The sequence below is a fragment of the Balaenoptera ricei genome, chromosome 6 (genome assembly GCF_028023285.1).
Source record: "Balaenoptera ricei isolate mBalRic1 chromosome 6, mBalRic1.hap2, whole genome shotgun sequence".
NCBI lineage: Eukaryota > Metazoa > Chordata > Mammalia > Artiodactyla > Balaenopteridae > Balaenoptera > Balaenoptera ricei.
The window spans coordinates 11,344,366-11,360,248 of NC_082644.1; the positions used below are offsets into that span (position 1 = coordinate 11,344,366).

Sequence of the window (15,883 nt, forward strand, 5' to 3'; positions counted from 1 at the left end):
CCGCTGGGAAATTAGTCCTGTACCCGCCAAGAAAATCTTTCTTTGAGACAGAGAGACAGACAAAAGGAGCTGAGGATGGGTACAAACGCGTACAGATTTGTAGGTGGGAGTGGGTGGACGGAATTGGGAGTGTTCTCTTTTAATTAAATTATTAGCATCTTTTTGCCCTTTTTTTCTAAGATAAAATTCAAATACTGGGAGGTGGCTTAGTGCAAGGGTCAGCAAACATTCAAGGGCCAGGGAGTAAATATTTTGGGCTTTGTGGGCCAGATGGTCGCTCTCACAACTACTCAGCTCTGTAGTTGTAAGCATAAAAGCAACTACAGACAAAATGTAATCAGACTGGGGGCGGGGAGGCTCCGTGTTCCAATAAAACTTTATTTACAAAAGCAGGCAGTAGGTCGAATTGGGTTTGCAGCCTCCTGGCTTAGTGATCTGTGCTGTGTGCCGTGTATGTGGTTCTATAAGGAACGGGGACTGGACTGGACGTCAGAGGCCTGGGTCATGACCTCATCCCCTTAATAGTCGTGGGACAGGTCACTTAACCTTTCTGGGGCCTTAGTTTTCCTACCTCTTAAATATCTGTTTGATAGCCATCCTGCCTGTCCCTGTGTGAGGCTCAGATGGCAGCCTGCAGGAATCAGTGTAACTCATTCTGATCTCAGAGAGACAGCAGTGACTGGTGGCTTGAAGCAGGATCTTAGTTCCCTGCCCAGGAACCGAACCTGGGTAGCCTAGATGAAAACCAGGAATCCTAGCCGCTAGACCACCAGGGGCCAGAGGCTAGAAGCTAAGTGGCCCTGGCTCTTGCCCCCATTTGAAAGCAAGAATGTTTCAGGGAGGCAAAAACTGTAAAAACAGGTACAAAGTTTATTATTAGAGACACAGCACGACAAGTGGGAGAGCACACAGAGAAACAGTTTGTTAGAGACTGAAGCAAGGCAGAAATACACGCCTGGAGAGAGAGGATGTGGGCATCCTCTAATGAGGAGCGCAGTAAAAAGGTGATTTAAATCATTTATTTAGGACAGTCCTTCCGGGTCTTTGTTTACCTTTGGCCAATTTCTTGTTTCTTATTCCACACCTGACCTGTCCTAGGACTCTCCCCAACATGCGTGCTAACTTTTTGCTAAGATGGATCCCGCTGCAGAGGCCTATGGGGGTCTTGGCATCACCTATTATGGGGTGGCACCCCCTCCTTTTTGACCCCCAAGGAACCTTTCTGTGCCTGTGCAGTCAGGGAGTTTTTCTTAACCTCAGGAGTGGTCATCTTATCTCTTTACTTCAGCAGAGCTCAGTTTTTGCCACTCACTTTGTCCTTGGAGTGTCTGGGGGAAAACAAAGCTTCAATTTTACTGCCCTTGACAAACACCAGCTGTCCAGGCCAGGGGCCCATCTACTTCCTCCCTCAATTCCTTCTATCAATATTACTCAAATAAACATGGAGCAGCTCAAGTGTTTGTTCCATGAAGCAGAGATTTTTGTTTTGTTTTTATACAATTTTGAAAGGTTGCTTTCCCTTTACAGTTATAACAAAATATTGGCTCTACTCCCCATGGTTACATATTGGGTTGGCCAAAAAATTCGTTCAGTTTTAAGTAAAAATAAAAGACACATTTTTCATTTTCACCAAGAACTTTATTGAACAACGTTTTCACTAACCAAACGAACTTTTTGGCCAACCCAGTAATACATCCTTCAGCTTATCTTACAGCCAATAGTTTGTACCTCCCAGTTCCCCACCCCTGTTTTGCCCCTCCCCTCCCACTGGTAACCACTAATTTGTTCTCTATATCTGTGAGTCTGCTTCTTTTTCGTTATATTCACTAGTTTGTTGCAGTTTTTAGATTCCACTTATAAGTGATATCATACAGTATTTGTCTGTCTCTGTCTGACTTATTTCACTTAGAATAATGCCCTCCAAGTTCATTAATGTTTTGCTGCAAATGGCAAAATTTCATTCTTTTTTTATAGCTGCGTAATATTCCATTGTATATATATACCACAGCTTCTTTATCTATTCATCTGTTGATGGACACTTAGGTTGCTTCCGTATCTTGGCAATTGTAAATAATGCTGCTATGAACACTGGGGGGCATGTTATCTTTCAAATTAGTGTTTTTGGTTTTTTTCAGATATGTACCCAGGAGTGGGATTGCTGGGTCATACAGTAGTTCTGTTTTTAGTTTTTTGAGAAGTCTCCGTACTGTTCTCCACAGTGACTACACCGGTTTACATTCCCACCAACAGTGTTTTTCTTTAATCATTTTTTGTGCATTGATGTAGTCCATACACCCAGAATAGTGCCGAGCATGGAGTAGACTCTTAAATACTTGTTGAATGAATGAATGAATAAGGATAAAATAAAATCTCCACTTACGCATCCCAACAATATCACCTTCCAACAGCTCTAAGTGTCAGAAGACCTGGCCTCTAGTCCCAGGTTTTCCTCCTCAAGGTAAAAACCTCACCCTATTGTTTCATTTTTCTGACTGTACAGTGGGGAGCAGAGTACCCCCTTCCCTGCTTACCTGATGGGGCATGTTATGGCGCTCACAGAGAGACTGGTGTAGAGCAGCAGACCTAACCTAGAGCAGGGCTTCTCGGACCTGAATGCATGCCTGAATCTAGGAGATCTTGTTAAGATGCAGACCCTGATTCAGGTCCGGGTGGGCCCAAGACTCTGTGTCGCTAACAACCTCCCAGGTGATGCTGATTTCCTGGTCCTTGGGCCACACGTTGAGTATCAGGTGTCAGCTCTAAAGCTAAAAGGATGATTGGCACCTGGAGTCATGGAAGTGCTAGCCCCTCTGACACGGCAAGGAGCAGAAACAGTCTTCGGGTTAATAGGCCCTTCAGCGATGTCCCAGTAACTGTAGCTATTCAGTGCTGCTGATTTAACAACGCTTTTCTCATTTTATTAGCTTTTCCATGACTGAACGTTAGCCAGAACTCCCTAGCCAAACACCAGCTAGAGTTTGGAGTCTCGTGATCCTGTGTATGCATTTGGGCTCGTAACCTTGGGGCCTGTTCTGTATTTGTCGGTCTCCTTCATTTGCTTCTTTATTTGTTTTGGATGTGACTAATCCCACAGAGCTCTTGGGCCTGTAGCCCAAGGAAGGGTAATTTGTAAACTGATGTGTTTTCCAGGAGACATTTAATCTGAGAATTTTTGCTCGGCCTCAAAGGGCTTATTGTGTAAGAGGCACACTGTATCCGGCTAGGGAAGAGGCTCTGATGAAGAAATAACATCCAGAAAGACAGCAGAAGGAGGCCTCTTCTCCCAGCTCTGTTCCTGAATTCACTGCTTGGTATTCCCATGACAACAGATGCTGAAAATCTCGGCATAAAAAATATGTCCAAACCGCTTAGTTCGTGCGGTGGATTTCGTGGGCAGCAAAATGGTTTAGGTGTTCCCTTGATGCTCTTTGTAAAGGGATTTCCCATGCAATCCAAGGGTGAGTGACAGTTTGAAGGGTTTTAATAATTAGTCCTGACAATTCCTCCAAAAGGAGAGGTTGTCTGGCTGCTGAGAGTTGGGACAGGGAGGAGATGGGGGTAGGATCAGGGTACAGTACTAATACCTGAGCTACCTTTTGTACAGGCTTTTGGTGCACTTGAAAGCCCTTTAAAATACACGAACTGGGAATTCCCTGGTGGTTCAGGGGTTAGGACTCTGTGCTCTCACTGCCGAGGGCCAGGGTTCAATCCCTGGTCGGGGAACTAAGATCCCACAAGCCACACGGTGTGGCCAAAAAAAATTCTCTTGGGACGTCCCTGGTGGTCCAGTGGTTAAGACCACTTCCAATGCAGGGGGCGCAGGTTCCATCCCTGGCTGGGGAACTCAGATCCCACATGCCGTGCAGTGTGGCCAAGAAAACACAAAAAACAAAATACAGGAATACAAGTTACCTCATTGAACTTGCCCAGGTTGACCCAGTCAGTAATGTTGGAACCCAGTTTATGACCTTTGACCCCATGATATTTGGTGCCGGCTCGTAGACCTAACAAGTCAGGGTGCTGGAGTGACCAGCCATCCCGGTTTACCCAGAACCTACCCAGCTTTAGCACGAAAAGTCTCATATTTCGGGAATCCCTTCCCGGTTTTACAGCTGAAATGGTCTTCCTAGATGGGGCTGAGACTTGAATTGAGATTTATTCTACTTATTGTAAAGCCCTATTTCTGCTGTACCTAGTTCTGCTTCTCAAACTTCAATGCAGAACCACTTGCTTCAAATGTAGATTCTGATTCAGTAGGTCTTGGGTGGGGCCTGAGGTTCTGCAGGTTTGACAAGCTCTGGGGAATGCTGATGCTACTGGGCCAGGACCACACTTTGAGTAGCGAAGCTCTGAGCTACTGCTTCCACGGGCGATGGGAGCCCTAAAGGTCAGGCATCCTTCCAGAGGGCTCCCAAGTGAGCTCCCACCATTGGAGACCTTCCTTGGCCATCAGCCCAGAGGGCCCACCTGAACCAGGGGCGATGGCCCTGCCAGTTCATCAGCGGGGGCTCTAGGTGACTCCTCCCCTCTCCACTGACCCCTCTGACCCCAAACAAGCCCTCTCCATTCCCTTGGAGCCTCACGCAGCTGCCCTATTCCCTTGACATTCAGTAAGGGACCTCAGTGCCGAGTTTATGTCTCTTGAGACTCAGGTACAATCTTGGGAAAGCCAGCTAAAGGCTCCCCTGCATGGGCATCTTCAGACCAGTAGGTTGGTCCCCTTAAGAGCTGAGTGAACAAACAGGCAAAACTCAGCTAGATTGTCTTAGGGACCTTGTATTTTGGGAACTTGACCTAATTACTTGTGGTTAGGGATGCTTCTGCCTGTCATTACATAGATGTCTGGTTATAATGCTAAATTCTGGGATCCCCTGTCATTCCAAGTACCACTGTGTTGAGCTCATAGAAAGAGACCGCCTGCTTTAAATTTCAAAAGATTGAAGGTAATGTTGGTACTGACATACTTGAGATACTTATGGGGCACTGGATCTGTCCAACCCAGGGTCTGTCTGACATTGTCCTTCTGATTAGGCCCTGTCTGAATATTCATCAACAAATGCCGCAAGATATCGTATCTCAAAAGCTATGAAGTGTCTCATATAAAGCGTGGCCTGGGAGGCAGCAAGACTTGGGCTTGAGTTCAGACTCTGCCACTTACAAGCTGAGCAACCTTGCACCAGTTGCCTTCTGAACCTCAGTTTTCCCATCTAGGAAAAGGGTTTATTCATGGCTATCTCACAGCACCATGGTGAGAATGGACGAAGATCGTATGTGTGAGATGCTGACACGTAGGGGCTACTCAGTAAATACCACCATCTCCACTGTCAATTATTCTTATTCTGCCCTCAAGAAACTGAGCCTAGAAAAGAAGTATTTGGTCTCAGTGGAGTGGAGAAGGCAGATGGGAACCACTAGATTTGAGAACTGACAGCAGAGCTCGGGACAGCCGGGTCAAGGACAGACAGCAGTGTTCCTGTCTGTCCTGCCCTCCTGCATCTCCGCTAAGAAATCGTGTTGACTTGTCTCCACAGGCACAGGGAGGATTTGGATGGATGATGTCGCCTGCAAGGGCACGGAGGAAAGCATCTTCCGCTGCAGCTTCTCCAAATGGGGGGTGACAAACTGCGGACACGCTGAGGATGCTGGAGTGACATGCAAGAGACCCTGACAGTGGGCACAGCCCAAGGTCCGGACCCAGCTGCCAAGCCTCCTTCCTGCATTCCTGGGGTGGGGGCATTGCTCGGGGCTCCCCTGACCATGCCTCCCCGCCCAGCACCCCCAGACCCCCGGATTCCCATCCCAGGACCCATGGTGGCCTGTCATCCTCCTCCCCTTGGACATCTTTTCCAAAGCACAACTCTGGGATCTACTGCCTGTCTCTCCCTTCCACCAGAGTTCCTGCATGGAGCCCTGGTCAACTGGATCGCCATTTTGCTGAGTCTTCTAAACACCATGCATCAGGCCTCCGTATCCATGTTCTCTGTGGTCTGTGAGTTACAGATAAATGTTGGCCACAAATGCATCCATGAAGATGGGAGGGAGGCATCCCAGATCGTTTACTCTGCAGATCATTCCCAAACCTCAGGCCAAGAGTTTTGACCAGCCAGAGACAATACTGAGTGATTCATTTTCCCCCTTTACTCTGCCTCTGCACAGCGTTTGTTAGTTGGGGGAAGTGACATAGAGGAGAGGCCAGCTGTAGGAGCCAGAGGGAAATGCAAGTCTCCTGCAGGAACCAGTCTGGATTCAGAGAAGAGGAGTGAAAGGAACATTTATTGAGTGACTGCCACACATGCTATTGCATAGTATCTTGGGCGCTAAATTCATTTAACACTTTGCAGCATTCCTATAAGTCATGTTGGTGTGGGTACCACGTCACCTCCAGGTAGCATTCAACTGACCCCTTCGCCTGACCTATCAGTCAGATCGAGAATGACTGAGACCGCTGTCGCTACCTGAACTTTCCTGTGTCTTCGCCAGGCTCAAGCAAGAAGCTTGGGTGCAGGACGGGTGCGACTAGAAGGTTACATACTCCAAACCCCACAGGGTGTGAGTTCAAGGTCAGACAGGACTGGCTTCCAGGGCAACCATCCACACAGGAGGAAAGCTGATTTGGAGGGTGACATGGGGACTGTCTGGGTTAAACCAAGATCAACCCTCAGTTATCTAGCAGTCAGGGTTAAAGCTATGTCGCCTGTGTCTCAGAGCTGTTTGGAGGTGATGATTTTGAACCTTCCAGACCTCTTTGGGTGTCGTCCTGTGGTCAGGAGAACACATGTCCTGATGGAGCCTATAAGAGTGAAAGGAGGGGACTTCCCTGGTGGCACAGTGGTTAAGACTCTGCGCTCCCAATGCAGGGGGCCCGTGTTCGATCCCTGGTCAGGGAACTAGATCCCACATGCGTGCCGCAACTAAGGAGCCCACGTGCCGCAACTAAGGAGCCAGCGAGCCGCAACTAAGGAGGCCGCGAGCCTCAACTAAGGAGCCCGCCTGGCTCAACTGAGACCCAGTGCAACCAAATAAATAAATAAATAAATATTAAAAGAAAAAAAAAAAAAGATTGAAAGGAAATGAGGATTCCCTACAATCTCTGGGGGAAGAAGAGGCCGTGGGCCTTTGCAAGTCCTCAATCTGTACCCCTTTCCTAGTGATGGGAGATCATATTCTACTTTTGACACGAGGAGGAGGTCAGATTGGGCCATATATGTGTTCTAGGCCTGGGGACCTACATGGTAGCAAGTGAGTGCAGACCCTCCTGCCTTGAGGGAGCCACAAACTCAGGCCTCGGATACACAATCACCTGTCCTATCTGGTGAGCACCGCTTGCCTGGGGAAGGTGACAGCTGGGACCCTCTGGGTGTAAGACCAGCAAAGTTCCTGGCTGACAACTAAACCAATATGTGCTATTGGTTGTTCTTTGCTTACCATATGCTTGTTTTTCATTAATGTCCTAATGATCAGAGACTCTCCTTCTGGCTAACGGCTATGTTTACGTAACGCGCACGTACTCATGCATCTTTTCCCAGAGCCAATATATGTACGCATATATGAACACAGCACTCTTTACTATAAATAGCTCAGCACACTACAGAGTTTGCATTAAAAAAGAAAATACTCAAGGTGGAAAGATGTCACGTTGAACGATATAAATTCCCAAGTCCGTTCTGGCAAAGAATCCAGTTATCCTACCAATGAAGACCCACATAACTTTCTTACTTGGTCTTTTCATTCGGGAAAATACAAGTCTTGCTTGACATCAAAGAAAAACAATGGTGATAAGTGTTTGAACCTTAAAATAAAAGTCTACTAGTTTACATTCCTACTTAAGAGGACATGGAAATAACCATGGACCTGTATTTCAGGGACTAAAGGAAATTAGGCCAGGCCTAAAATACATCAGACCTTTTATAAGAAAGAATTTCAATAAAGCTAAAAACATGTTGCTAACAAGCTTCCCCTCATATTCTTTCTCATGAAAACCCAGTGAGCGTGGGGAGGACGGGTGAAAATTGGATCGTCCGATAATTTTTCAGCGGGAATTGGTAGAATGGGTGGCTTATGAGAAGCTGTCTTAATACTTCCGGAGGACAATAATAAACACAGTCTAGAGCAAGAACATGGTGGCACATGATGTCTTAAGCCCTATTTGGTAACCTAAGGAAAGGGCCCCAAGCAGCAGAACAATAATCACGGCCCAGCTTGTAAGAGAATTGCTTTCATAGTCATTAAAGGAAAGAACACCTATTTCCTCACTTCTCCAGAGTTCTTACTTGGGGATGTGCTCTCATCCGGAGTTCCATTCACAGATAAGAAGACCGTCCAGAGTTGGGTACAACGTCTGTGAAGTCACTGGGCCTCATCACCCAGTGAGAGGTATGAACTCCCAGGCACAGGAGCCGGGGCGAGTGTGGGGATGGCCCAGATCACCGCATAGTCCTGGCCACAAACTCATAGCTGCACCTGTGGGAAAAGCTAATGGCCCAAGCTTCCTGCAGGCCATAAAAATTTGCCAAAGGAAGTCAACAGAGAAAAGTGGACTTTCTGGAAATGCACAAAGGAGGCATCCTGGTTTTCTCCTCTAAAAAGTCCGGTGATACCCACACCCAAATCACTGTGGTTCCCGTTCTATATTCAGTCCCATGGAGAAGGGCGGTGGCCTTTCTTCTTCTCCACTCTAATGTCTACAAGGCACTGCTTTTCCCTGGTCTCAGATACCTGAGAACTGACCTTTGGCTCCTTCGTGTGTTGTGGTCAAGCCAGCCACTCTAGTGGGTTTGGAATTATGGAAAGGAGTTACACCGTTCTCCACCATAGGCACTGTGGTTTCTTCAGCTACATTGTTTTCTGACAGTTACTCTAACATTTCTGTAAGAGGTCAGCTGTGTGACTCACTTGTCTTTCTCTTCTTAGAAGCGCTCTCCCTTCAATCCTCCATAGAACACCTTTCCCTTCCTTTTCCTCTCCTTCTCCTCCACCTTTCGCTTCTGGGAGCTGAGATGGGTTCTGACTGACTGGAGCTTTGTTATCGAATCCTCTCCACCAGCTCACCCCCCAGTTAGAATAGGCTAAGGAGCTTTCTGGGAGGACCCTCAGTCCCCCAGGTCACCCTCCCACCCTGGCTGGAGGGAACTTGAACGATTCCCAGCTCTGCATGAGCTCTGGTAATGATGCTTTCCTCAGAAGTTGTTCTAGCTGGCCTCCTGGGGTTCACACAGATCGGTATTCAGCAGACAACTCAAGGGAACCCTATGCACCTTTCTGGAAATTTCTCTGCCTAGCTCCCTACTCTCGGATACTGTGCCCTGCAAATTCCAGCCACCTTGGCCTACCCAATCTCCTATCTCTTTCTCCTCACCTCAGCGAGTTTGCCACGTGGCCGCAGTCAGCAGGGAACCTAGGCCAGGGGAGGCTCACCTCACTTGCTGTCTTTTTCTCAAGGAGCACAGACTTATGCTACCTGTGGTCCAAAGTCTGAAAATATTTTGTCAAGTATTTTGGACAATTTTCTAGTTATGACAGAAGGAGGATATTTCTGGTAAGGACTCTCTCACGGCCCAAAGCGGAAGTCTGCCCTGTGGGTATTTTCTGGTGGAAGAGAATCATAAGGGAAGAGCCTTCGTGGTTAGAACCCAGCACAACATGAGGATCTGGCGGAGACTAGTTCTGGAAAGAGGCTCTCCAGGTGGGGAGAGGGCTTCCCTGTCACATTCTCTCACGGCCCCCGACCGCTCAGACTCCTTCCAAAGGTCAGCTCCCCGGGGCTCTTGCATGTTTCTCCTCAGTACTTGGCCCAGTTAAACTAAGGATGAGCAACGAGGAAGTAATTTCAGAAAAAGACAAACAGCTTTAAAACAGACAAGTCTCCAAAACGGAAGTCTTAGATCCTTCAATAACTGCTTGAGTTGTGGTCCCCAAGAGCTGGTAAAAATGTCCTGGCTCCTTGCCTGGCCCGCTTCCCTCTCAGCCCCTGCCTGTGTCCACATCATGGGTGCTTTCTCATTTCCCATCTTGTTCTCCTCAACAAGCAGAAAAGAGTGCACTGGCCCTGTTGCCTTCAGGACCTCCAGTCACTGAGAGCTCATTCTGGGCCCAGGGGAAGACCTCATCTTTCTGCTGCTGATGGATACAGATCACTTTAACAGGCACAACGGATCACCTTTCTCTCCCAGTGGAAACCCAGGGCAATGGTTCTGACAAAGTTCTTGCCCTTCCTTCATCTGCATGTTCACTTAATCCATGATTATTGAGTCTCTACCACGTGTGAGGCCCAGACCAGGTATAGGAGATATAGGACCAGACTGATTTGGTCCCTGCCCTCAGGGAGCTTACCTTCTAGCTCTTATATCCTTTTCACAGGCTTTCAGTGTAACATTAACCACACAAGAACAATAATATCTAACAACAGGAAATGCCCAGGTGAGGGGACAGTGGTTGCCTGCCATGCTACTTATACAAAACACAAATAGGTCAATTGTTTTTTAAAAAAATCATCTTCGTTGCTAATGCGTTAACAACAGCATAGGTGGCTCTGGTTATGCAAATAATCAACAAATAGGAAATGAGGATGATTGCACACTAAGTACATATGCCCATTCATTCCAAATAGCAGTAGATAAGCGGAAACAATAGCTAACATCCCTTTAGCATTTAACGTGGGACAGGTTCTCCAGGCTTTACAAGAATGAACTCCTTGAATCTTTACAACCACTGGTTCTGTTCTAATCATTCCAGTTCTGTGGGGGAGACTCGGGCACTGAGAAGATCACACAGTAAATGAAGAAGTTAGGACTTGAATCCAAGAAGTCTTAAACACTACACTCTACATAACACAAGCAATGATAGTACTAGAATTCTATAAGTTTACTTATATACCTGCCATACAATCTAGCCATTTCAGTCCTAAGTTTTTATGGAAGAGAAATAAAAGCACGTGTTCACACAAAGACTTGATATATTAATGTTCATAGAAGCTTTATTTCTAATACACAAAAATGTATTTTGTGTGTGTGTCCATCAATGCCCAGCAACAGGTGAATGGATAGATAAATTGTGAACAATGGACATAATTGTGGATGAACAAAGCCAAAGCTGGAAGTTTAAAAAGACAAATAATGTTGAATGATCTGAGGCAAAACTGATCAAGAAGAAAAAGAGGTGAAACAAATAATATGTTAGGAATGTAAACAAGGACAAAGTAGAGACGTAGCAGAGAATAAAAAGAAAATAAGAGAATATTATAAACAACTTTATGTCTATGAATTTTTTGAAAACTTAGATGAAATTTAGATGAAAATCGAGGTGAAATCACAGGTAATTTTTAAATGCCAGAATGGCACCAAGAACTTGAATTAGTGCAATGACATTTATTTATTTTATTTTATTTTTTAAAATTTTTTTTTTAATTGGAGTGTAGTTGCTTTACAAGGTTGTGTTAGTTTCTGCTGTACAGCAAAGTGGATCAGTTATATGTATACATATATCCACTCTTTTGTGGATTTCCTTCCCATTTAGGTCACCACAGAGCATTGAATAGAGTTCCCTGTGCTATACAGTAGGTTCTCATTAGTTATCTATTTTATAGATAGTAGTGTATATTGCAATGACATTTAAAGAAATAGAATCTGCAGTGGTTGAACAGATAAGCTGTACCAAACATTCAAAGAACAGAGTGTGGAAATCTTACACAAATATTTCCTGATTATAGAAAAAGATAATTTTATGAAACTCATTATATGAAACGTGAATGACCTCCATAACAAAAGAAGAAAAAAACACATGGAAAAGGAAAATTTATAGGCCAATCTCAGCCATCAACATAGATGCAAAAACCCTAAACATCGTATTAGCAAATGGAATCCAGCAAAGTATAAAAAGCATTGTCCAACATGCCAAGTTGGATTTATCCTAGGAATGCAAACTTGGTTTAACATTAGAAAATCTACTAATGTAAATCATTAACAGGTTAAAGGAGAAAAAGTAAATGGTTATCTCAATAAATGAAAATTCAATATTCATTAATAATAAAAACTCTTTGCAAATAAGGATAGACAGGAATTCCTCAGAAACAAATATACTTACAAGACATGTAGCAAATATACTTACATGTAAATATCAGCATGTAACAAAGATACTTACATGTAAATATCAGCAACTTTCCTTTCAAACATCAGAAACAAGATTAAAAATGCCAGCCATCTCTGCTACCTTTCAGCAATGTGCCAGACATCTTGGCCTGCACAATAAGAAAAGAAAAAGAAATTAAAAGTGTGAGGATTGGAAAGGAAGAAACAAAACTAAGCATTTGCAGGTGATATACATAGAAAACATGATCATATATACACACAGAAAACTTAGAATATGAACAAGCTATTAGAATTAGTATGAGTTAAATGCACGAATGAATAACTATGAGACAGAAAGAGATGTAAACATGCAGTCTCTCATTCTGATGTCTGATCACTTTTAGGTACACTCTTACTTCTGATGTTTAAAAACATGAAATATTATATCCCAATGTTAATTATATTTTATTTTTTGGCTGCACCACAAGGCATGCGGGATCTTAGTTCCCCGACCAGGAATTGAACCCGTGCCCCCTGCAGTGGAAGCGCAGGGTCCTAACCACTGGACCACCAGGGAATTCCCCCAATGTATATTTTAAAGCTCCTCAAAAGATATGAATAGTAGCAGGATGCTCCCACTGAAATATATAAACAGGTGGACTCATCAATAATTTTGGAGCAGGGAGTACTGTGGACCCATGAAGCCCTTGACTCTCTGAACCCAGGCCATCTCTCTCACCACATCTTGTCCCACTGCCCCTCTCCTGCCCCTTCACTCCAGTCTACCTGACAGCCCCGACACGTGTGCCATTTCCTCTGCAGAGAGAGTTCCTCCTTCCACGGCCCCACTCCCACTGCTTACTGTTGCTGTCTTTCAGCTCTCCACCTAAATATCAGTGCTGATGGGGGAGTCTTCCCTGAGCCCCACTCTAGGGTATGTCTCCTTATTATCAACTCTCATGGTACCCTGCTCTTTCCTTTTCACATCACTACTCCTATTTGTCTGGTATCTGATTCCCTCAATAGACTGTCAACTTCATGAGGGCAGGAACCTGTTCTCCACTGTGTCATCAGCAGCTGCTGGAAGGTCTGATAAATACTAGGTGCTTAATATCGGAGAAAAGAAGGAATAGCAAGAGGCAGGAAGAAAAACCCTCTCCTTTCTAAACTAGAGAGAGAAGAAAGAGAACTTGTATGTTGGGGGGTGGGTAGAGGGATGGTTGAGGGGACAAGGGGGCATTGGCTTTGTTACCCCATCCCACGGTACTTGGGATATTATTATTTCTAAAGTACATTTTTCCCAGTAGCAGCTTCCCAACCACAGACATAAGGAGATCTTTGGAAATTCCATTATCTAATCAGTTATTGCTGGTGAATTAACACAGCTCAGAAAAATATCAGTAGGGGAATTCCCTGGCCGTGGAGTGGTTAGGACTCCACAGTTCCACTGCAGGGGGCATGGGTTCCATCCCTGGTGGGGAACGAAGATCCCACATGCCGCACGGCCAAAAAAAAAAACAAACAAAAATCAGTAGGTAAAAATGTTACATCCCCCCAATTAAACACCTCAGTGGTGAGTAACTGTAGTTTGACATCATCCATTGAGCAGAAATTTGATTATAGTTATGGGAGGCCATTTGGTAAAGTAGAAAGATTATAGAATATGGAATCAGAAGACCTGGATCCAAGTCTTATTTCCACAATGTACGAGATGAAACTCCAGCCTCCAGATCATCATCTATAATTGAAGTATCCTACACACCTTATGTTACAAGGATTTTTTAAAAATATGTTAAATTAGAAGTGTTTTTAAAAAGATCTAAAGGGTTATACGAATAATAACATTTATATAATAACATGGAAGACTTCAGCCTTTGGTTTACTGGAAAGATGGTCATTATAATTTAAGATTGTAAGAATTGATCGATAATATAATACAATACAAATACCTTAATAAATAAATTCTGGGACCAAAATAAAGTATACTTCATTGTAGTATTACATTGTTAGAGTATCAGCCACAGATTTGAATTGTCAAGGAAACACAGAATTGGGGTTTTTAAAAAATCACTCCATGGGAGTCTGCTCATGAAACAAGAGGTCCCCTAGGTCCAGTTCTTTTCTGGAAGGGCAGACACTGAAGCATCTGTAGTGTGAACAGCTGCAAAATACACTTTGTAGCCCATTTCTCCAGCTTACTGGATAACAGGCCAAAGAGTGTACAGGAACTTGAAGGGCAGGAGGGTAGAATACACAAAAGAAAAGGGGAATAAAATCTCTACACAGTTCCCGCCTCTCCAGTAAGATCACTGCTGGCTCTCTGGTGACACCTGCAGGCTAATGAGAGAATGAGGGTTGAAAGCCTTAGGGAAAGAACACAAACCATCTAGGGCCAAAATCAACCAGATTTCTAAAGACGACGCTAACGTGCATATGAATCGCCTGGGGATTTTTTTCAGATGCGGATTCTCATTCAGTAGGACTGGTTGGGACCCGAGATTCCACAGGTCTGTTTCCCGGGTAACGCCCAAGACTGCTTGGCCACTCCACCTGCTGGGTAGCAGGGCTCTGGGGAACTTTCAGGGCATTGAATGCCAGAGGTGGAGAGGGTATTAGAGGTCATCTTGTCCAACCTCCTTATTTTACAGGTGAGGAAGCCTGAGGGCAAAGAGAGAAGGTGGGCACCTCCACAAATGTAAGTAATATAAGATGTTTCATTTCTCTAAATCTTGGCTTCCTGGTCTGTAACAATAGACTACCTAAGCTCAGACAGGCTTTCCAGCTCTTACATTTAATGATGACATCACTTGCCCAAGGCCACGCTGCTTAGATAGAGCAATGCGAGTCTAGTCTGCCTCCTCTGATGAGCTCAAGAGATCAGGTTGGATGGCAGAGGTGCCCGAAGATTCATCTGATTACCAAATGCCTTGGGCATCAAAATGGCTGTTTTGTACAACTGAATGATTTTTTTTTTTTTTTTTCCTGTTTCTCCTTGACCTCCTTGTGCTCCTGGCTGGGGAAGTAACTAGTTCTAGATGAGGCAGATGATCTTCTTGGTTTCCAAATGAAATTGATATTTTCCAGATGGTAGAGACCAGTCCAGATTGCTGAAGAGAAGTCTGGGTCAGAAATCACACTAGTTCTTCCAACTGTCATCTCTGGCTGCAATTACAAAGAAAGGCCATCTCCCAAAATAGTCACAACAGCACACCACCCACCAGGTTACAGTGGGGTTACCTCAAGCCTGACCCTTACACTCCCCAGAGTACCCACTTCCCCAGGTTCCATGGAACCCCCCTCCCACCCCGGCCCAATGCCACAATTCCTCCCTATAGCCATGGTACGGGGGAAACAAACAGGACTCTTGATTTTTAATTCAAGGACACTTAGAGACAAATTCAACTAACTCTGAACTACGTTAGGTGTCCTTGGTCCAAGTTTTGGAATGAATTACCTTGAAAAAACAGCTGACGCTGCATTTTATAATCCAGGGCCTTGGAGTGAATTACCCCCAAACCACAATTAATTGACACAATATGAAAATAAGCGCTGACTCATGGAATTCATTAACATTACCGTTTAAAGTAATGGTTCAGCTCTATGAAATTAGAAGTGCAGAAATTGACACTTGTATGTATGATCTGGCCTGGAGTAGTGGAAAATTCCCTGAATGGGGAAGCAGAAGATAGGGGCTTTATTCCTGAATCTGCCACTTACTAGATGTGCGTCCTTGGGCAAGCTACTTAACCTCTCTGGGACCCAAATTCCTACATTTGTAAGATGAAAGGGCTGTTAGATGATCTCTCAGTTCCCTTCCAGCT

At 44.9% G+C, this 15,883-nt stretch overlaps 1 protein-coding gene across 1 annotated transcript in view; it reads left to right on the plus strand.

Moving 5' to 3' along the window:
* Positions 1–8,116, plus strand: part of SCARA5 (scavenger receptor class A member 5) — a 117,329-nt gene extending 109,213 nt beyond the window's left edge. Inside the window, exon 9 of the mRNA XM_059926835.1 lies at positions 5,532–8,116. Coding sequence (XP_059782818.1) covers positions 5,532–5,668 — 137 coding nt within the window. The 3' untranslated portion in view covers positions 5,669–8,116. The remainder of the gene's footprint in view (positions 1–5,531) is intronic.
* Positions 8,117–15,883: the final 7,767 nt, after the last annotated feature.